General features: G+C 38.9%; 1 protein-coding gene across 1 annotated transcript in view; it reads right to left on the bottom strand.

Moving 5' to 3' along the window:
• The window catches only part of NTRK3 (neurotrophic receptor tyrosine kinase 3), a 588,664-nt gene that overhangs the window by 270,138 nt on the left and 296,256 nt on the right, over positions 1-22,270 (bottom strand). The window contains exons 6-11 of the mRNA XM_018556369.1: positions 20,829-20,986; positions 14,739-14,881; positions 11,010-11,151; positions 9,004-9,306; positions 3,242-3,312; positions 862-964 (exon numbers count right to left, since the gene is read on the bottom strand). Of these exons, the coding sequence (XP_018411871.1) occupies positions 862-964; positions 3,242-3,312; positions 9,004-9,306; positions 11,010-11,151; positions 14,739-14,881; positions 20,829-20,986 (920 nt within the window). The remainder of the gene's footprint in view (positions 1-861; positions 965-3,241; positions 3,313-9,003; positions 9,307-11,009; positions 11,152-14,738; positions 14,882-20,828; positions 20,987-22,270) is intronic.

Genomic DNA, 22,270 nt, shown 5'->3' with positions numbered 1-22,270 from the left:
CTAAAACTGGTGACAAAAATTGACTGAGGTTTTTCCTCATAGCAGCCAAACAAGTGATCCACAAAAATTGAAAATATCAGGCAAACCTCTCATTGGCAGATTGAGTAGAGGTCCAAAGGACATTATGCACATGGAACAGCTAGTGGCCTTCAATAATGATAAAACAGAACACTTCCAAAAAACACCTGGGCGTCCTGGATCATATTTAGGAAATCTTCCCAAGCCCTCTACTTGACATGACCTCCTTAACTAATTTACATTGAAAAACCGTCCCTGGAAAACTTTCCTCCACCCAATGCACTTGCTACTCTCCTCGCCCCCCTCTCTTTTCCCTTATCTTCTACCCTTTTCATGTTGGTCCTTTTTTTTATATCAACTCTCCAATTTCCTATTTTTCTATAATTTTTCCAAAGGAAGGACAAATACATGTGATAAAAATTATTTATGTAATACTGGAAGACATTTCTGTAACTGCACTTGCTACATTTATTTCTGCATTTCAATATACGGGCAAAAAAATAACCAAATTACATCCCCTGTGTGTGACCTGGTTCAGTGTCTGTAATCGTTACCCTACCCACTAAAATCTGATTTGAAAGAGCTTGAGTTGTCAATTGACTTGTAGTTTGATTGATGAATGAGTACCTTTACACTATACAAAGAGCATGTAGAAAAAAAAAGTAAAGCTAGAGTTCTGAGTTGGTCAGTATCCAAAAAAGAGTCCCATATGGACTAAGCAACCATACAAAAAAATATGAGCATACAGCAATACAGCATCTAACAGCAACAGTTATCAGAGAAACATCAGCAGCATAACTGCACATCTGCAGGTACCAAAACCAACCCCTCATCTTTTCTTACCTTTCATACCAAATTTGGAGCGTCTTCCGTATTTGTTGATGACTATGAACAGAACCACTAAAAGAACACATGCAAATGCTGCAAGGCCAACTGCTATTGAAACCTGTAAATAATAAAAAAAAATATGTATTGATATCTAGAATAGTGAAACTGGACCTCTAATTAAAGATTTGTTTTATAAAAATGTGATTAGATTTCACATACATTCAAAATGCAATTCACATTTACCTCATTACAATATATAACACCTTCTGTTTTTTGTTTTTTTTTAACAAAAAATATTTTTTCAAGCTATGGAAACAGCTTCCCTCAGCCTAAACAGGCATATCCTAACTTCTCTGTAGATTATATTATACTGCATCCCAAGTTCCCAGCTGCATTTACCAATGCAATGTACTCTTACCTAAATTAACATTTATTTGATATACATGAATGGTAGCATTAATAGGTATTATACCCATGCGAAGGAGTTCTGTTGCTTAGCATTCTCAATGGAGAAAGAAACCACAGATAAAAAGTAATTTTAGGTTTCCACTCAAGATAGTGGTACAACTGTTCCAGAATTCCAGGACCTGCCTCATTAGTCATAGTTTGGCTCTGAGAACTCCATTATTTTCCGTATTGTTTTTAAAGAAGAATTATGGGTAGAGTGAAGTACACTTGTCCCCACAATTAGAGCTGACGTGTGACATGGAAGCTGGTACACCTCAGATCTATTGATCGGGAACTGAGCGATTACATATCGCCGATCGCTCATTTCTTGATCATCCTTCTGCAGAGAGGGGTGACTGGTAGTCACCACTCCCTGCAGGGTTTCTGCCCTCCCCTCTCCGTTCCTCCAGCGCTGACTGGGGAGTGGTGGGCACAGCTGGCTCTTCCCCAGAGAGGTAGAGCCAGCTGTCAATCAAGCATTGGGATGGATCCCGACAATATTGTCGAGATCCGTCCCTGCTGCAGTGCGGCTCTATTGCCCGCTATATGCTGGGTTTTGCATCACAGGAGGACATTAGTGTATGTCCTCTTGTCACTTTAAAGAGAACTATGGCAAAAAAGGCTGGGTCATAGTTCTCTTTTAAAACATACTTAGCCACAAGCCACTCACTCAACTGCAAACTGTAAAAGTATTGTGTAGAAGAGACAACAGCATTATTTTATGGGTCTTCTGCATATTACTACATAAAAGGGTCTAGAACAGTGGGGATATATTTTAATTAAATGAGAGGGAAAAGGCCCCTCCTTTATACCAAAAGCAGAAACATAAAGGGGTCTATTTATCAATGTTTTTACCCAAGAGTCACTCAAGATTCAATTGGGAAATTATGTGAAAGTTTTGTGAATTTGGGTGAAAAGTTTGATAAACAGAGCCCGAACAGTCATTATGTAGCCACTAGCTAAACTAATATCTCTAGTGGGCATTTTATTATTTGCACACATTATTTGACTCAGAACTTACTTATTGAGTTAAGCAAGCAAAGGCCATGCTGCCTGGGGCAAAACATGTGAACTCTGACAGTAATTATGACTTTATTCCACATGCTATAGCTCACCTCCCCTTTTATATAGAAATGTTAGTTCCACTGCTCCAAACTAGGTTACACAATCATATTTAATATTTGCAAAATTCCTAACGATTTGTTTTCTCCATGGGGTCTTACAATACCTTTGTTTCCCTGAAACAAAGGTATTCCCTGAAAGCACTAATGACAAAAATACTGCAGAAGCATCCTACAGAGGTCAAGTTAAAATTAAACTCCATCCAGAGGTGCTGGGGAGGGTCTGTGCAACTTTCAGGACCCTAGTAGAGATATTAGCCTTCAAGGTCCAAGCAAGGGCTATACAGTGATGTTAACATATTGATTTTTCTCTGAAATATATATTTCTAATCTACAGAAAGGCCAGCAATGCCCCCCATTGGAGTTCTACTTTAAGCAAAATATCTACTTTTTTAACAAGATGTTAGACTGAAGACAGTCAGAAAAAAAGAAGATTTATAGAGGGTGCAAAATTACATTTCACTTGGGCACTTCTTCTATTCCCAAGGTAATAAAGCACAATATATTTTTCTAGCCTAACTGCAGGGCCAATTGTCAGATATTCAGCATGCTGTATGTCATGGGTGAGAAACTCACTTGAGCGCCCTAATTTAATTAAATAGGTTCTTATACTCCACAGTTATGATCATGTAAACATTTTGAAAGTGTTTAGAAACACTCTTTTTATTGGCAATGTAGAGATTACCATAGAATATGCATCAAGACTGCAGGATTTGTGCTCAGATCCGTTTGCATTCAGTTCATTATCTGCACAGAAGCCACCAGTGTTAGAAAAATATGTTAAAAGCTGAGGCTGTGTTTTCTTAAGACATCAAAATTTAACTCACGCCAAAAGTGTCCTCTTCTGGTTTATGAGTCACGCTGATTGGAGGCGTGGGACTTACTCCAAAATCTGTTACTGAAACAAAAGCAGTTGAATAATTCTATGAACAATGTATTATTATTCTCCTTATGCACTGCCTGCTTAAAAAGGCCACCAACTATTTTTATCTCAGGGTTCAGATAATTGGATAGCAGCAGACATATCACTGCATTTCACTGCCTAGGGACCCGTCTTATTTTGAATATAAATGTACATTTGCCTCGGGAGGTTTAAAAGGCTTTGTAAAATAACTCAAGAATAATCAAATATGGACATCTTCAAACTTATTATACAGAAATAGCATGCTAGTTAGTTTCATGCTGTGACCTTAACTTTTTATTTTTTGTGGCCTTAGAGACCTCTGTTCCATTAACAATGAAGATAAAGTTAACAAGGAACGTTGCAATTCTTGGCTGAACATATATTGGTGAGTAGAGGGATTTCTCTGGCAAGACCCCCTTTGGTTTCCTGTCAAAATGATCTATTAGGCATTTGGCAAAGGGAGACCGGGCCCATCAGACCTATTCTGTAAATTGTGCTTAATGGAGCAGCCCCTGAACTTAATAGAGCAGTAAGAACAAGTACGTACCTGAAACAAAATAGTCAGTATTCTCTGTAAGAAGGACAGACAAGTAAATGTCAGATTTAGCTAAATAAAGTATGCAGTAAAGAAATCAGAATACTATGGTTTTAAGTGTTATATAAACTGAAACAGATAGTCAACATACATGCATATATGTTTGTGATCCTCCCAGAGAGTTTCTGGAATTCTACATGAATGTTCCCTAAATGTGATCTGAGTTTTACTTAAGGTTAATGATAATAAAGACAGTTTATATAATAAATGACACACACAGAGTTTCACATATCCATATCTATATTGAGCTAATGATTTAATCAATCAAGGTTATTTGTGGAAAAGGTATGTGAACCTCTGGAGCAATCTGGGTAGAACAATGAACCAAGTGTTCCAGTCAATTTTGGAATGGGGTTGACCTACTTTTTCACAAAATCAATCTTGATTGAAGTATAAAATGTTGAGATCAAATCAGATTTCAAAGTACGTTAAGCAACTGCCATTTGGGGTTGAAAGTTTGCCAGAGGTTACTAAAGGGTCTCTAAGGACTTGAGTCGCCATCAGTCCACAGGCATACAGAAGTTTACAAATGGAAGACATTCAGAACAATTACTATTCTATCTAGGAGTGGGCATCCTGCAATTACCAGTAAAAGGGCACTTCCTTAAACAAGTAACAAAGAACCCCAAGATGACAAATAAGGATCTAAAAGAATTTCCCACTTGCGTTTTACAAGTCCATGATAAGAATAACACCAAGAAAATGTGTTCATCAGAAGTTACTACACAGGAAACCATTGTTCCCCAGAATAAAAGGCTACCCATATGATGTCTGCTGAACATTACTGGAAGCTATATCTAGGAAACACTAGAACAAAGTATCAGGACCTGTTACTGTGATCTAAACCTAAAACAAAGCTGGGTTATGTGACATAACCATGATCAATTCATATAAGTAATTCAACAACAGAGAGCTATATACTGAAGATATGCCATATTTTAAAATACCTGACCTTAATTCTTTTGAAATGCTGTGACATTCTGAATCAGACTGTTCAAGCTAGGCATCAACTGAAAAAGTTTTGATGCAAAGCCCCTTTTTCAAGAAAGAACAACTTTACAACATAGGACATAGGCAGGCCGTGATAAAAGGAAATACAGAGGGTGCATTTCAAAAACTTGTGGCAGGCAAACCAAGTGGTGTGTTAACTATACTGAATAAATTCAAATACCAACCTTCTTTGTCAAATCCAGAGAAGACAGAAATTTAAAAAAAAATAGAAGAAAGAAGATAAAAGGGAAAGATGGGAAAGATAGGAAAATACATCATAGATGGCCAATAACATACTGTATGTGAACTCACCATCAGACAGAGGTCTATAAGGGAGATAGGTGAATAGTGACACATTGTAAACCTAAAATAACACTGCAGATGGTTATTAAATGTCTGATATGAAATAATTATTATATTTAAAAGTTGGTATTGCAAAAATGTCTTGATGTCTACGTCTATGAAAACCCAATAAAAACAGGGAGATGGCCCATGTTTAAACATAAATCTCCATTCTATTGCCATCTGATGCAGCCAAGGCCTTCATTCCTATTATGTTAACGTGTATGTAAAGCCTAGCAATTGACTTGTGGGGATAAAGAGGGAGGGGGAAATAGGGAGGGGGCTGTGTCCTTTGTAATCCATCAAAAATTAAGTAAGCAGGACTGTCACCATGTACTTAGGATTTCAGAGTTCAGAAGACAATAGGGGCAATTCAAAAAAACACTTGCAACACTTTTTTGGCATTATGGGCATATTAGAAAGTCTTGTGCCCAATTAGTGAAAGCCATGGATCAGTTTTCTTGTTATTTCCAACACATGCAACAAATTCAGGTAGTTCTTTTGTGCCATACTTTTATATTCTGGTGCTATGGCTGCGACAAATTCAATGCTGCCATATTGGTATTAAGAAAAGTGGAGGTAAATAAGACCTCTTTCATGTTGGAATAAATTCTGTTGTAACAAACTTTTGCCAGAGACAGGCAGTTATGCAGCAGATTCATACACCTTACCGACAGTTACATAAATCTGTCTCAAGCTGCACCATTTGTTCCATAAGAGACAGAAGATTTATAATGCACCTACAACATTCTTTATTTATTCAAGGTTTTCAGCTCAGACAGGAAGATAGGAGTGCCCTATATTTTTTTAATTTGCATTTTTCTGCGCTTACAATATGTTTAATGGAATAAAACATGAGAAAATGTGCACGAATTGCAAACATGTGCCAAATATTTTTTTTTTTCAATTTTGGGTTGACATATGCTTTAGAATGTTAGCCCATTCTAGGATGGAGGTGTGTTTGTGGGTGGCTGTTCCAACAGCAAGGGTTCTACTAGGTATGTGAAGATCAATGCATTTTTTAAATCAAAATCTAGATAAAAATATTAACACAATGCCCTTACATAAATAAACTGTCCAATAAAGGAATAGCAATGTAATATGTTGCATGTGCTTTCAAATAAGAGTTAGAATAACATTATCACATTGTAGGAGCCATTCATGCAGAAAACCCAAAAGGTATATCATTATTATTATTTACATGCTTATTCAACCATAAACAAATTATTAGTATAAATTGTTGACCGTATATGCAGCAATAGACTGAGATACAGACTGCCAAGTATTCATACTCACCCAAAAGCTCTGATACTTAACCTGAATACTGGAACGTCCGGTCAGAGGGAGATTTCCATTGACCAGCAGTGCCGCAAGGCAACATGGAGCTGGCTTCACGGCCAATCAGGAAGCTGGGCCGTGGGTAATAACTTGCAGTCCGGCTTTCAGTTTGGCTGGAAAGCCGGCTCCATACTGATTGGCTGGGAAGCCAACTTCCTGGCCAATCAGCATCAAGCTGGCCAAACAGCTGGCTCGATGCTGATTGGCTGCGAAGCTGGATTCCCGGCAAATCAGCACAGAGCCGGTCAAACAGCATGGGGTCAGCTTCTTGGCCAATCAGCAAGCTGGGCAGCGGGTAATGGCCCACCTCCTAACTTTCTGATTGGCCCGGGAAACTGGCTCCATGCTAATTGGCTGGGAAGCAGGGTTCAAAGCGAATCAGCATCTAGCCAGTCAAACAGCATGGAGCTGGCTTCCCGGCCAATCAGGAAGCAGGGCAGCAGATAATGACCCACCTACCGGCTTCCTGACTGATCAGGAATCCGGCTCCATGCTGATTGGCTGGGAAGCAGGCTTCCCAGCCAATCAGCATTGAGCCAGCTAAACAGAATGGAGTCGGCTTCCCAGGCAATCAAGAAACCAGGCAGCGAGTAATGACACACTGCTCGGCTTCCTGATTGCCCAGGAAGCCGACTCCATGCTACTGGAAGTACCGGTATCAGTACTTATTAGCGGCAAGAACTGAAATATATACATATCGGTACTCGTATTCGATACTGAAAAACCGGTATCGGTGCACCCCTAACCATAATAAATATGTATTGCATTTGCTTTAAAAAAGGATTTCCATTAATCTTAGTTTCCTTAAATATCCTTAAAGAAAGGATTTGCACGATTTACAAGACTGTCAAAGGTTTTCTAAGACTTCTCGATAAGACTGTACACAATATTTTATATAGTTCACATTTTTTCATAGCGCAAGAAATATTAATATCAACCTATTTTAACTGTGCCTTTTTTTTATCTTTCTCCCTTTTACACCATCATTCCTGAAAATAAGACTGAATATAATGATGGTAATTTTAGGTTTTGATTAATGCATCAATAATTTGAACTAGCTTTCACAGGCTTCGTTAAATTACAAAAAAATCTGTAATGCTTTAGAGTTTGAATAACTTGAGAAAAAACTCAGTATCAGATGATGCCAAATGGGATGAAAGATGGACACATTTTCTGAAAACAGTCTAATTTAAACCTTTTCCTGTTTTATGCAATAATGTGTTATCCAAGTGAAAGAAAAGTCCAAACACTCTCCATATGTTACTGACATAAACATCATACCAGCAGCTTAAAGGAAAATCAACATAATATATACAAAAAAAGTTTAATAGCCTTTTTTAATAGAACTGGAAGCTTTACATGAACCTCCCATTCCTGCTCTTACCCGACATCATATGTTGCTGAGAAAGATGTCCCAGCTAGTATCATATAGTAGTTCGATAGCTGACACTATTTAAGTATGATTTCCAGAAACACTTTGATGCTGAGTAAATGTGATGGAGTCTCAGAAAGGTCATCTACAACTACATTCTTGGTCAAATAGGTGAAATCTGATCATTTATGGTGAATCACAATTCTCTGAATCTCCTGAATATGTGCCATCTGCTAACTGTTAAGAATTATAAATTCTCATAGTTAGGATTCTGAGTTGCATGAGGACACATTAGTAAGCACACTGGAAAATGTGATAATTGCATCATAGTGCCGATAGTTCCTCCACTAGTACAACGATTGATAACCTCACCTATTTTGTTTTGAACCGGTTAATATAATATTGTGCTGCATTTGTAATGCTGACAAACATTTAGGTAGAAAAAGTTGATGAGAAAATGTTCTTCACCTGTAATAAAGAGGGTTATTTACTGTAACTAATAAAGCTTCAGTACAAAGAGCTTTTACAGGGAAAAACCTGTAGAATCTCAGATTGGCTCTAGAACTCAGACAGCAGAAAACTGTGTGGTGTTCACATACTCTTCTGGAGTTTGCCTGCCATGTCTTCCTCTATGAAGCACTTACATTTAGCCACAAAGTCCATTACAACAAAGCTCAGTACTCACATATATCACCCCCTGTTCTTTGTATTTAGAATCTGGTTTGTGGGAAGCCTGTCTTACTTTTATACTAGCCTGTCTTACCTTTATACTTATACACAGAGATATAACTGAAACAACTATAACTGTACATGAGGCATACATTAAATGTACAAATACAATGTTTCTGCTACAGGTTGCAATTGAAGTCATCATACAAATCATAAGTCATAAGAGGATTTGTGTGTTTTCCCACAATGTAGCTCCTCTTCTTTTTTAAATTTTGGGACTAGCTTTCTAAACTGCTAGGCAAGTGAGATTTCCAACAGTCAAGATTTTAGAGAATGTGTGAAATATGAAACTAAATACAGCAAACTGATTAAAGCTTACCTTCTGATGGATATGGCTGTTCCAGGAAATGTGCATAAACTGTTTGGTTAGTAGACCCATACTCATTTTTAGCAACCAATGTATAATTTCCATTGTAATAATGTGTAGGTTTATTAAATAATAGGCATCCTTCTAGAACATTGTCCTGCCCATAGTATTCTGTACGTATGAAATCCACTAGTCGCAAGGCCATCTTGTTATGATACCAAGTTAGGTTTGGGCGTGGATTCCCTCGTACCACAAATTCTATACAGTGCTCAAGACGAGAAACAGGCTCCTTCAAGCTCAGAATCCGTGGTGGGTCTGGAAATTTAGATACAACAAACAAGATAAGAACTTACAGCTACAGGTCGTAAATTGGAAGTCATAGATTTAGTAAAATATGACCACACACAGTTTAAGTATATCAAAAATACAAACCACGACTAACTAGGATATACATTTTGCTGTATAAAACAATCAACACAACAGTCACTCTAAAGTACAAGGATACATGTAGGAGTTCAGATACCAGTAGAAAGCGTTAGTCATATTTAACTCTGGGAGCTAAAAAGCATCAATGCATGCAAGTATGTTTTCATCAAAAGTAATTAGGACCAGTTGGTGCAAGTATCTGAATATGACTTAGTATCAGTCTCTTGCAGTGCTCTGTACAGCAGAGTTCAGACTGGGTGAAAAAAGCAGCACAATCGGCTTAAACAATATAGTGCAGTGCTTATGCGCTAACAAGGAACATGATGGTAGGTGGAGAAAGCAGAGTACCAGAGAGATGAGCTCATCAGTCTACTGCTTCTTCACTGTCCAGTCACAGTCAGGGAACAGGTACAAGCCCTAGTTATATTACTTAACTTCAGATGCAAAAAGGATATACTTTGCTACCAATACACCCCCTCTCTGCGACCCTTCTAGACCACAGGCTGCCCAACTGCAACAATCTCAGGATAATAGATAAAGATGGTCCAACACAGATGAATCTTCAGCATCCAGCAAGTTGTATTGGTATAATGTACTATACAGCTGTCATCTCAAAAGTGCCATGCTGCTTACTTTTAAGGCTTTATGAGTAAGCATCTTTAAGCAAAAGGCCTCAAGGTGCTTTTGACAGTAGGATAGCACTGTATGCCAAGAAAACACACTGGATTCCAGAGATCCCTTGGTATTAGACTTCTGCAGTAGAAAAAAGTCAGGTCACCCAGCTGGCTGTGATGAATAAGATGGTTGTGAACCAGAAGTATAAAATCTTTAACAGTTAAAATAATTCTTACATAATTATTTCATTTGTGAATTTCAGTTTGCCTGGAATTCAGCTTTAAATTTGTTATGCAGTCCAGTACTCTCTGGTATACTCCTTTTTAGGCTCAAGGAAGCTTAGAACTGGAAGAGTTCTAGGAGATTACTGGACAGTCAGTTGTGTGTAAGAAACTATCACATATCATGATGTCATTTTTCCCCAATTCTGAGAACCTCCAAAATGAACACACATACAGTATATACCGGTAAATGTTATTGCAGTGACATTTTTGTTCTATCTTTAGAAAGAAAAATGTAATTAACCTCTCAAATATATCCTTTCTGTTTCTCCTACACATATATGTAGTAATTAACTGCTGTTGCTATGAATATGAAGGTACAGCACACTGACCCAAAGCTCTGGTAATATAATTCCAGCTCAGTGTGCTTCCTTTTAAAAAAGAAGGTTTTAAAGGTTACAAGGTAAAGAGCAGCCTGGGAAGATAGCTGTGTTTCCATCTTTCATTACCTACCTATTATATGCAATGAATGTGTTCATCTGGAACTTGCTGAGATCAAAACACTTGATTTAACTACTACCTATGGGGGAGACATAGCCCAAAAGGTCATTTGAACAATGAATGTCTAACTAAGAATCTCCTATGATTAGTCCTATCCTAATTTAGCCTTATTGCTTCCTATGCTTCCTAACTAGGCTGCCAACTTTGTTATAGCTTTGAATATAACACAGAAAGGTAGCTTGTGGTACAACTTACAGTTGACAGTGAGCAATACAGTTGCATTGGTCATTCCCACAATGTTTTCTGCTATGCAGGTCAAGGTGTAGCCGTTGTCCTCTCCGGAGACATTCACTAGGGTCAGGTTAATAGAATGCACATTGGTCCAATTGACATTGGTCTGCAGCCAACATAAACACGTCAGGAAGGCGTTAAAAGAATTATGCAAGAAAGCAGTTAAATATTGAACAAAGCAAATGCAAGGAGATTGCTATGAAGCTATCAGCACAAAAGAACAAAAGCTGCTTTCATTATGACATCAAAGAAGATTTCAGCAGAGAAAAGAAAATTCAATTCTACAAATGGCTTTTTTTGTACACAGTTATTTCCTTAACAATGTTAACTATATTTTTTATCTCTATAATTGCCAGAATAAAGTCCAATTTCCATATAAACAATAGTGGGGAATTCGTACAATTAGTAAAAAATGTGTTTTGCGCGCAATTGTGTGAGACATTATACAGCTATTCAAATCGATAATTTCTTTAAAATGCAGAAAATATGCAGATTCTAAAATATATTAATTAGTGTTTAGGACGTTATCTATAAAGGAGTAATACAAACAAAGACAAAGTTATCCGTTCGTGTAAAATTTGGTATTCATTAACATATGTACAGTCTCAGAAGGCCTATCATTTTACATTACTTAATATTGCTGAGTGTTTCCCATGCACTTTTTGGTGTTATTATAAGATAAATACCAATCTAAAAGGGAAGACTGAGTCCCCTTTATATGCTACAACAGGTGTTCAAACCCAGGAACTCAGGAGCAGAGATTTTGCCACCAGAGTATGCACTCTGAACCACTCTAAACCAATCAGTTGCAGTGCAATAATGTCAATCTAACATGTATTTATGCACTGGAAGCATTTTATTATATCTGTTCGATAAATACCCGTTGTTCCTGTCAGAAATTCAGCGCTGTCCTTTATCCCATTCATTCTGCCTGTGTTATCTGAAAGAGCCTTATCAGACTTCATATGTGTTATTCTGGTCTACAAAACTACACCCTCCTTTTTTGTTTTAGAGATGAGGTGGGGGGGAATTCTGCAGTCCAGTAAGGCATAACACAGGGAGAACAATAGTAGGGCAAACAAAGGGACAACCTCAGCAAGGCAAAACCCAAATAGAACATATGCAGGGCAAACCACTGGAAGAACACCAGAGGACCCAAGAAAGGCAAAACACAGGAAGAAGCTGGCATAAACAATGGGAGAACCTCAGCAGATAAGAACAAAGGGAGAACTGGGGAAGAACACAAGAACACAGGGCAAAACACTAGGAGAACCTCAGCAGGGAAGAATGCAGGGAGAACCTCAGCACGGCAAAACACTGGGAGATCCTCTGCAGGGTGGAACACAGGGAGGGCCTCAGCAGGACACAACACAAGGAGAACCTCAGCAAGGCAAAACGCTAGGAGAACATCAGCAGGGAAGAACACAGGGAGAATCTCAGCTGAGGAAAACACTGGGAGAACCACAGCAGGGTAGAACACAGGGAGAGCCTCAGCAGGACAGAACACAAGGAGAACCTCAGCAGGGCAAAACACTGGGAGAACCTCAGCAGGGCAAAACACTGGGAGAACCACAGCAGGGAAGAGCACTGGGAGAGCCTCAGCAGGACACAACACAGGGAGAACCTCGGTAAGGCAAAAAACAGGAAGAACCTCAGCAGGGTAAAACACTGGGAGATGTTTTTTCACAGTCCAATAACTAGGCGGTTCACCCAGAAAGTTATAAAGCTGAAACAGTGAATAGTGTTGTGTTCATTCTGCCTACCCAGTGTCGTAGGGCTGACAGGAAACTGATCAAATGAAAAGTATTAGCCAATTCTACTTTTAACATATGTTACCTAAAGGGGAATAAATCTGCAAAATTAACAGTGCCCTATACAAAAGCTTTTGCTGAGATGCTTTGTATCATTTTTAATGTAGACAACAATATAACAAGCATTAGGCAGAAGGGAAAAAGCAAATGCAAACAGACAATTGACAGGTTTAGACACTGAGATATGACAAGCACTGAGTAATAGAGACAACAGAGGGCTTACACAGGCTTTACACTTGTAAAGTATGACTCAGGAGGAACAGATGCTACTCTGAGCCTTATGACCTTCTTCGCTGCACTTTTACTAAAGGGGATGGACAAGGTTCCCACCCCTATAAAATATAAATGGGAGATTTTCAATTCAGTTCGCTGAACAAGTGCACAGCTAAGCAACTTTGCTAAATGAAATCTGTTTAAAGTTATGACAAACTTTTCTCCCCGACTCAGTATGTTGCACAAACTAAAATATACTGATGTTATCACACATTGTACACTCCAATTACATATTGTTATTATTATTATTATTATTACTTTTACTTTCTAGCTTATATTTGAGAATTGTTTCAGCTTTTTTTGTGAATCTGTGCAAAGAGCACTAAGGACTAGAAAAATTAGATATTTTAATGCAATTATTTTATCCGATCACGTTTGAGTAAAATGAAAACATATTGGGAGCTATTTATTACAGTGATGTATACGTGTGAATACATCACTGATGTAGACATAAACATGTGCGTCAATAAACACCCATTCACAGTCATAATACATTCCTTAGGCATGCCACAAAAACAGAATCACCCAAAACACTTCACAACACCTTTTAGTCATTTTTTTGTGGATATATGACCATAATTTCCCTTCTTCCCCAAGCTTCAAAAGTGCAGGTGTGATGGTGTAACTTCTGCCAAGAGCTGCTGTAATCAGGCCAGCCAAAACATTTTTTTTTTTTAATCCTGGAAGGTAGAGTTATAATTTCTGTAAGGTTTATATTGCTGCCTATGTGCACTTTGGGGATATTCCCTCTAACTTGGGTGACACAAGAACCGGAAGACACAGATCACAATAAAAACATCTAAATCTTCTCATTTCTTCATTTTTTGGCTCTTTAAAAAAGCTGCAAGTATAGACAAACACCTGATAATTCTGTCAGAAATACAGTGATCGCCTAACTTCTTGTATTGAGCTGACAACTCTGCCCCTGCTGCTGAAACCCCAAGAAGTCATGCCTGTGTTCTCCCCTGCTGTACTACAGCATACCTCCCCTTTATGTTAAGGAAATAAAGAAATGAGGAGGAATCCAGCTCACCGGATTTTTCCCAGGATTAACATGTATTTTTCAATACATTCAAGGGCTCATGCACATTGGCGCCCTCACTTGTACAACATACATTTGTCCACGTTTCCTATGCCAGGGAGCCATAGGTGCTGTGTACAGCCTTCCAAATAAGCCAATGACTGTAGGTGGTTGTAAGCAAGTATATGCTGGTGCTCCAGTACACCCACACATGTACAATACTGTACACAGACAGTCTGCATCCATGAGTGTATATCCGTATATATCCGTAGATGTATGGAAGTACCAGCGTATATATATCCGTGTACAGCCATTGACTTACTGTATGTGAGAGACTGCACCCAGCACCTGTAGCTCCCTGGCAGGGTAAATACAGTTGAATGTATGTTGTACAGGTGCAGGTGCCCATGTGCATCAGCCCTTTAAGAGAAAAAAAATGAGGAAATGTGCATTTATTGCAGAGATTTAATACGCACAAATGTTTTTGTGGATACAGTACATACAAAATAAAATATGCAATATGCAGAGAAATACAAAACGTAAGATAAGCAATACTGTTTTACTCTAATTTTAGTTCATGCTTCTTACCTGATGTGTGTTAATAGAATGTAGATTTGTTACAGTCCAATCCACATCTGGTAATGGTGACCCAGACCCATTACAGGTGACTACAGCATTGTCCCCTTCGTGTACCACCAAACTGCTATGACTGACGCTGATCTCAGGGACATCTGCACACAAAGAAAACAGATTACCACATTACTTGACCTCCTGATAAAAAAAATATGATCTTCCAGGGAGTTCACTAGTTCAGCTGTGTAAAGTATACCTCCAAAAATCTGATTACTTCAAGATATGGCTTCATTTTATCCTCCAAAATGTTTTTTAAGTAGCACATCTGCTCCTATTTTAATTCCCCATGGACAATTTAGTGATTATATTGCGTTTCCCTAATAGGCACCATTTTTAATCTTGAAACCTTTGCTGATACGAGCTGGAACAAAATAAAAACTAGTCACAATAATGTCATCAACGTTTGTAATTGCCCTGGGTTCGTAATCCAGAAGACGCTAGAAGGAATACATTAATAGAAAAGACTTCCATCTGCAGCTTATGGAGCGACAGAAACGCTACTTGAAAATAAAGGAGCCTCTCCAGGTTTTACATTTTTTTGCAAACAAAACTGAGGAACCTTAAACAGTGGCGCTAAGCTGATTATATTGATCACATATTCTCTGGCACCTGTTGGCAGGCTGTGGAAAATGGAGCTGTGAGTGGCAATGAGAATTATTTATCTCGATAACGTAAGCTAATCCTCTAGGAGGACAAGAAGTCTGAAATATATTCAAACGCTCAATGCCACCAGAAGCCGTGATAACATAATTCAAATCAGTGCTGTACCTGCATACTCAACAGGACATGCTTTATTATCTTTTCAAAAACAAAGTTCAGGTGGAAGATACAGCAGATAACAGAGCACAAATCCATTTCCAAACAGTGATCTCATTTTTCTACAGTCGTTTTAGATTTTATGGGTGTCTGGAGCTTGAAAAAGATTCTGCCTTTGTTATGCTAACATTACTGTCCTATCGTACATGTAAAGGACAATTCATTTGAGAAAGCATATGAAAAAAAAATAAAGCTGACCATACATTGTTATATTTTTTTCATTCAGTCTTTGGGCTGAACAAAAGAAATATAAGTTTTCTCCATCCATGCTCTTAAGCAAGAATGGACGGATATCGTGCTGCATTCTTTATATTGTGACAGCGGCATGTGTGACGCTGTCAGTATACTTGAACAGTGACAGCAGCTGATTGGCTGCCATCACTGTTCACCAGAAGATTTTCCGTCTGGCTGCAATGGGGAATCTTTTTTTTTACCCAGAGTTCAGCTTTAAACATAAGAAATGTTGCCATTTTTGTATTACTACTACCGTGTTTCCCCGAAAATAAGACACTGTCTTATATTTTTTGGGCTCAAAAAAAAAACACACTAGGTCTTATTTTCGGGGGAGGTCTTTTTTTAATATACAACAATCCAAAGTTAATGCAAATCCAAATGAAATAATCCAAAATGGCAAAGTTAAGAATAGGGTGATCAGGGCAATCAGGGGTGCCGTACCTTTCCAAGAGCAATTTTGTAATCAATTGCTGGCCAGAATGAGTGAAGCACACTTTCACAATCGATTCCTCACAGGCAGAGTGCATTTGGTATCACTCCGCCTGTGACAGGAGCCAGCGCTGTAGAGGAACCATTGGTGTATGCGGCTCTGCTCCATCCACTGCCGCCTCACTTCCTCTAGCATTGGCTTTGTTGGCACCACTGATTCTCTCCCGCGGCTCTTCAAGTTACCCCTTATGTAAAAGTTTGCACCGGCGCTGGGAATGGTCACAACTAGGTCTTATTTTCGGGGTTGGTCTTATATTTTAGCAATTCCCAAAAATAATGCTAGGTCTTATTTTCGGGGTAGGTCTTACTTTTGGGGAAACAGGGTATTTGTGTTAAAAGGTAAAGTATAAACCCACACAAAATCAATTTAGTTTAGTGCCAATGTTATCCACGCCGCTCCATTCTCTGTGTGCTTGTAAGGAATACTGCCTTGGCCTGGCAATCCAAGTGTTCTGCTGAATATTACAGAACATGGGGGTGGAGAAGGTAATCTAATTCAATTTGATCATTCTATGATTTTTTTAAAGGTTTAGATGATATTTGTAGAACTATTCAATCATTTTAATGTTTTAGGGTAAATTGTATCTATAGTCAAACCTTTTTTTCTAGTTTTATTCGAGTACTGAAGGACAATGCCCCTGTCTATGTCCCTAATGGGGAGATTTACTGACAGGAATCTGACATTTGATATTTCTGTTTCACGCTTCAAAAAAGATATGGGAAGTTAGTCCACTTTAGTTACAAGAAGCTGTTGAGTGACAAAACCCATAAGGGTCCACCCACACACATGTTGAGAATGCAAAAGCATTGTATTACTGACATTCAGAGATCTAACTATGTCTTTTGAGCACTAGATGACGCTGTAGTGCAATGTTAGTCTCTATGGTTAAGTATACTTATCTATGATACAAAGGATGTTCTATCTGTGTATACAGTATGTTTCCTTCACAATGCTATATAATGCTGTATTCTGAGGTAATGTCCTTATAAGCAAGTCAGACTTTATTCAGCATTCCTCAAGACCTCAGTGCTTCATCTAAACACTTAACCAACATGTTATGGGCCCAGACACTAAACAGAACACTGCAAGTCAACGGGAGCCACATCCAAGCTACTGAAAGATGGCGAGTAGTTCAGATATGAAGTTTGCAATCACAGAGCTCAACAATATCAACTACCAGCTATGGAAGTTCAAGCTTGAAATGCTGTAAAGCAAAGACAAATTGTGGCAACTAGTACTGAGTACAGACAAACCCAGTAATGGAACCGTGGTGGAATGGGACAAGAGGACCAGGTAAGCAAAAGCAATTATAAGTCTTCTAGTAAAAGACGACCAGCCTAGCCACATAAGAAAACAAAAGCAAGTTAAAGGTATGTGGACTGCATTACAAAAACTGCACGAACGTTCAAAAACTTAACAGTAAACTATAGCTGCTAAACAAGCTATATAAGATGAGGCTAGAAAAAGGCCAGGAAATGCATGCACATGTGAATGCCATGCTGGAAATCGTAAAACAGTTATGTGCAATGGGAGAGGAAATTAAAGATAACCACATGGTGGCATTACTGCTATGCAGCCTTCCGGAGTACTACTATGCTCTTATTAACGCTCTAGAAACCAGACCTGAGCAGCAACTAACACTAGAATATGCCAAAGAAAAACTAATTGACGAATATGACAGAAGGAAAGAAAATATGCACAATGAAGAAAACGAGAAAGCCCTTAAGGTGCATGAGAGCGCAAAGCAAAACAAAGAAAATGGGGCGTGTTTTCACTGTAAAAAGACTGGTCACCTCAAAAAGGACTGTTCAGTCTGGAAAGTCGAGCAGTAAAAGCGAGAGGCACCTACAAGAGAAAAAGCTAAAGCAGCCACAAAGGAAACTGCAGGCACATCTCAGAGCGCTATCTTTAATGTGACTCAGAACAGCATACCACACGGATGGTGTATTGACCAGTGATGAGACCTTCTTCACAGAAATTGATTTCAGTGCAAAGGACAGAGTTTTTCTAGTAAACAGGAAAAGTATTACTGCAGAAGGTAACTGTCAAGGATTCTTAAACTGCATCACACTGTCAGGGGACAAGCAGAGTATCCTCCTGACAAATGTACTGTATGTCCCAGACCTAGAAGGAAGCCTTCTATCAGTGAAAACCCTTGCTAATAGCAGTCTCACAGTTCAATTCCGAGGTGATGAATGTACAATTCGAAGCAATAAGCAAATACTTGCAAAAGGAAAATTGGATGAATACTTGTCTGTAAAGCTTTCTCGCACAGGGCGCCTAAAGGCCTAAGGCCGGCCCTGAATACTTGTACAGACTCATCACCGCAGATAAACAAGTCAAGACAGCCACTCATAATACACACAACAAATGTATCTATCTATGGCACAGATGACTAGGGCACCAAAACCCAGAAGCCATAAAAGATATTATAAAGAGGCTTATCAGTTGATATAACCAAATTGCCGTGTCGAATGCTCATGACATGCAAATGCTGTATGGAGCAAAGGCCACACGTACCCCACTTCCACAGGCCACTCAAAGAAAGACCACTCACCCCATGGAGCTCATACGCAGTGATGTGTGCGGACCAATTAAAACTCCCACATCAGGCGGGAACAGATATCTACTGACTTTCATTGATGATTATTCCAGGTGCACAACAACTTATCTGATGAAGCACAAGAATGAAACATCAAAAAAAACTTTCTACATTATACACACAGACAACAGAAGGGGGATACATCAGTAAGGAAGTGGAATCATATCTGAAGAAACACGGTATAGTACACCAGACCACCACACCATACACTCCTGAACAAAATGGTGTAGCAGAACAGAAAAATTGCACTCTTATAGAAATATGCATGCTATCAGATGCCAACCTACCTAAGAAGTACTGGGGAGAAGCAGTCATGACTGCAACATACCTACAGAACAGACTATCAAAAGCCGTTGAAAGCACCCCATTTGAAATGTGGCATGGATAGAAGACTAGCCTAGAGCACATTAGAGTGTTTGGATTTAACCTCTTGCCATCCGCCCGTTAAGAAAAAACGGACGGACGGCTGACTCCTATCTGTGGGTTGCCGTCGCCAGACGGCATTTTTTTCCTGCTCGCGCGCGCCCCCTAGCGCGCGGCCTATGGCCAATTTTGGGTAATTTAGTTTTTTTGAGGTTTCACGCGCGTGCGCAATTTTAAGTCTTGACATGTTTGGTGTCTCTTTACCCGACTAGACCCCGTCTTTTATATTTTACCAAAAAATTGGGAAATTATAAATGTTTTAGAATTTAATATAGGGGAAACTGCTTTTTTTTTTTTTTAAATCTGTAATTTTTCCTTAATATATAAAAAAATAAAAACCCCAGTGGTGAATAAATACCACCAAAAGAAAGCTCTATGTGTCCCCAAAAAAGGGTATAAAATTCATTTCAGTACAGCTCTGCAATGACGGAATAAATGTCAGTCAAAGTACCGCAGCGCTGAATACTGAAAAATGGCCATGATGGGAAGGGGGTTTAACACCGCGGATGTCAACTGGTTAAAGCTTACACCTATATTCCAAATGAGAAGTGATCCAAATTGGAGACCACAGCCATAGAAGGTATTTTGGTGGGGCTATAGTGAACAAAGGGATATAGAATCCTCCACCCAAAGACTGACAAAGTGACAAAAAGCTGCAGCATTTATTTTGATTGAGAACTCACCAAAAACAATGATCCCGGGAAGTTGTGAAGTGAATTAACAACCCAGTGTACCAGCAAAGGTAGCTGAGCAAAGTAAAGCCACACAGGAGTTAGAACAAGTGGAACTTACAGGTCAAATTCCATGCTAAATTCTGCTGAACAACCTGAAATTAGAAGATCCACATATGCAATAAAGGGAATACCACCCTGCAAGCTGTCATGTACTGCTAAGGCACATAGCATACTCAAACCAACATCATGGGAAGACAAATAAAAATTACCAAAAGCGTGAAGCCAATCAATGGAGAAAGGCAGCAAAAGAATAAATGACTGTGGATGTACTCACAATGTTATTGCCAAAGGATCGTCACAGTTTCCTTCGAGAGAAGCTAGACATCATATAGCAATGCATATGCTGCTGCGAAGGAGTGTTGGAAATGCACACAGGAAGTTCTATCTGTATCTACAGTGAAGGGAATTTATTAAAACTGGAGCAGACAAAATCTAGAGCAGTTGTGCATGACAACCAATTAGCTTCTATCCTTCATGTTCAAATCTTAACTGAACAAACTGAAGAGAGAAGCTGATTGGTTGCCCTGGGCAACTGCTCAAGATTCTGTCTGATCAAGGTTTGTTAAATTCCTCCCAGTATGTTTCCTTCACAATTCAATATAATGCTGCATTCAGATGTAATATCCTTATAAGCAAGTAAAACTTAATTCAGCATTCCTCAAGACCTCAGTGCTTCATTTTAACACATAAACAACAAAACAAGTTTTCCATTTTAGGTGGACTTACATTTTAAACCTGCCACTTACCGCAATGTGAGATATTCATATTCTGTAGTGGGATGAAGCGACCCTCCCTGTTCATACACTTAAGTGACTGACGTCCTAGATTTGCTTCATTCCTTGATTGACCGATTTGAATCCAACGAATTTCACAGCTGCAGTTGAAACGGTTGTTTTCTAATTTCCTGCAATAACAATAAAGCGGTGCTGACATTAAAACTCACACTTAATATTAATTAGTAGGACACGTGGTAGCATTGCCAAATCACATTACTATATAATATCAAAGACGCTGCTGTTCCCCAGCTCAACCAGACAACACAGCAAGGTAGGTGACATGATCTTTCTCTATTGTGGTTAAGCAATACAGCCTGGTCACCTCCTTACCCAGTGCCTGACAATTGACACTTTCTACACACTCTGCTCTATCCACCATACAGCATGTTCCTTACTAACACAACCTGATTGGCTCCTATTTGGGCCCCTCCCAGTCTGAATAATACTTTACACAGAAAACACAGGTCATATTCAGGCACCTACACTAGTTTCATTTAAAAATACAGGCAACATTTTTAGTAACCCATTTTTATTAACCCTTGCAGTGGGGCTACCGCCACACTGCAAGGATTAACTGCTTGTTTTGGCTTAGAACGGGAAAATAAAAATGTTTTACTCATCCAATCCTCTGAGCCAGCTTGCTCTTAGACCAGTCTTTTCAGCCTCTCTGTCCCTCCGATGCAGCAGTATAAGGCCCCTGATACATCACGTTCTATACACAGTGTGTAAGATGTGAGGACACTGAGGGACATACCATCGCTGGACCTGAGAAGGAGAGTGGATAAAGCGAGTGCTGTCACAGCCGGCGGGCTTGGAGAATTGGGTAAATATAACTTTGTAATTTTCCTCCCTAGACCAAAAGGAGCGGTTAACCCTTGCAGCGTGGGGGTAGCCCCACTTCAAGGGTTAATACAAAATTTTGCACAGACTTCTTTTATTTTATTTTTTTCAAATGTTTTATTGTTTTTCTAATAATATGTTAGTGCATTTTTTACATCCACATGGAGTTCAGCTTTAAGCATAGTACTTTGAACTTCTTGGTATGTCAATATTTAGAAAGCCTCCCTATCCCCTGGAAAGCAGGGCTCTGTGCATAGCTGCCATTCACCAGGCCCTGGTAGTGCTGTTATGTGAAAGCCAAGACAATGAAGAGCTTGTTTATCCATGTATAACTGTATAAGAATAAAGTGTTTACAGTGAGCAAGGGATCAGAAATCTGTCCACTCAAAGCTGAATCTAACTAACTGCAATGTGTTATCTGTGTGCATCCTGATATTACATAAGCACATATTTTAACAGGATTTTTTTTTTAGTAATTAAACAATTAAACCCGTGGTGACTGAAGACTGTCAATTACATCATACTGAAGAAAAATATTGTTGCTTTTCTAATTCCTCTCCTATAAGGAATGG

Source organism: Nanorana parkeri, unplaced genomic scaffold, assembly GCF_000935625.1.
Source record: "Nanorana parkeri isolate BGI_ZX_2015 unplaced genomic scaffold, ASM93562v1 scaffold236, whole genome shotgun sequence".
NCBI classification, from domain to species: Eukaryota; Metazoa; Chordata; class Amphibia; order Anura; family Dicroglossidae; genus Nanorana; species Nanorana parkeri.
The sequence above is the reverse complement of the archived record's forward strand: the minus strand, read 5'-3'. Positions and strand labels throughout refer to the sequence as shown.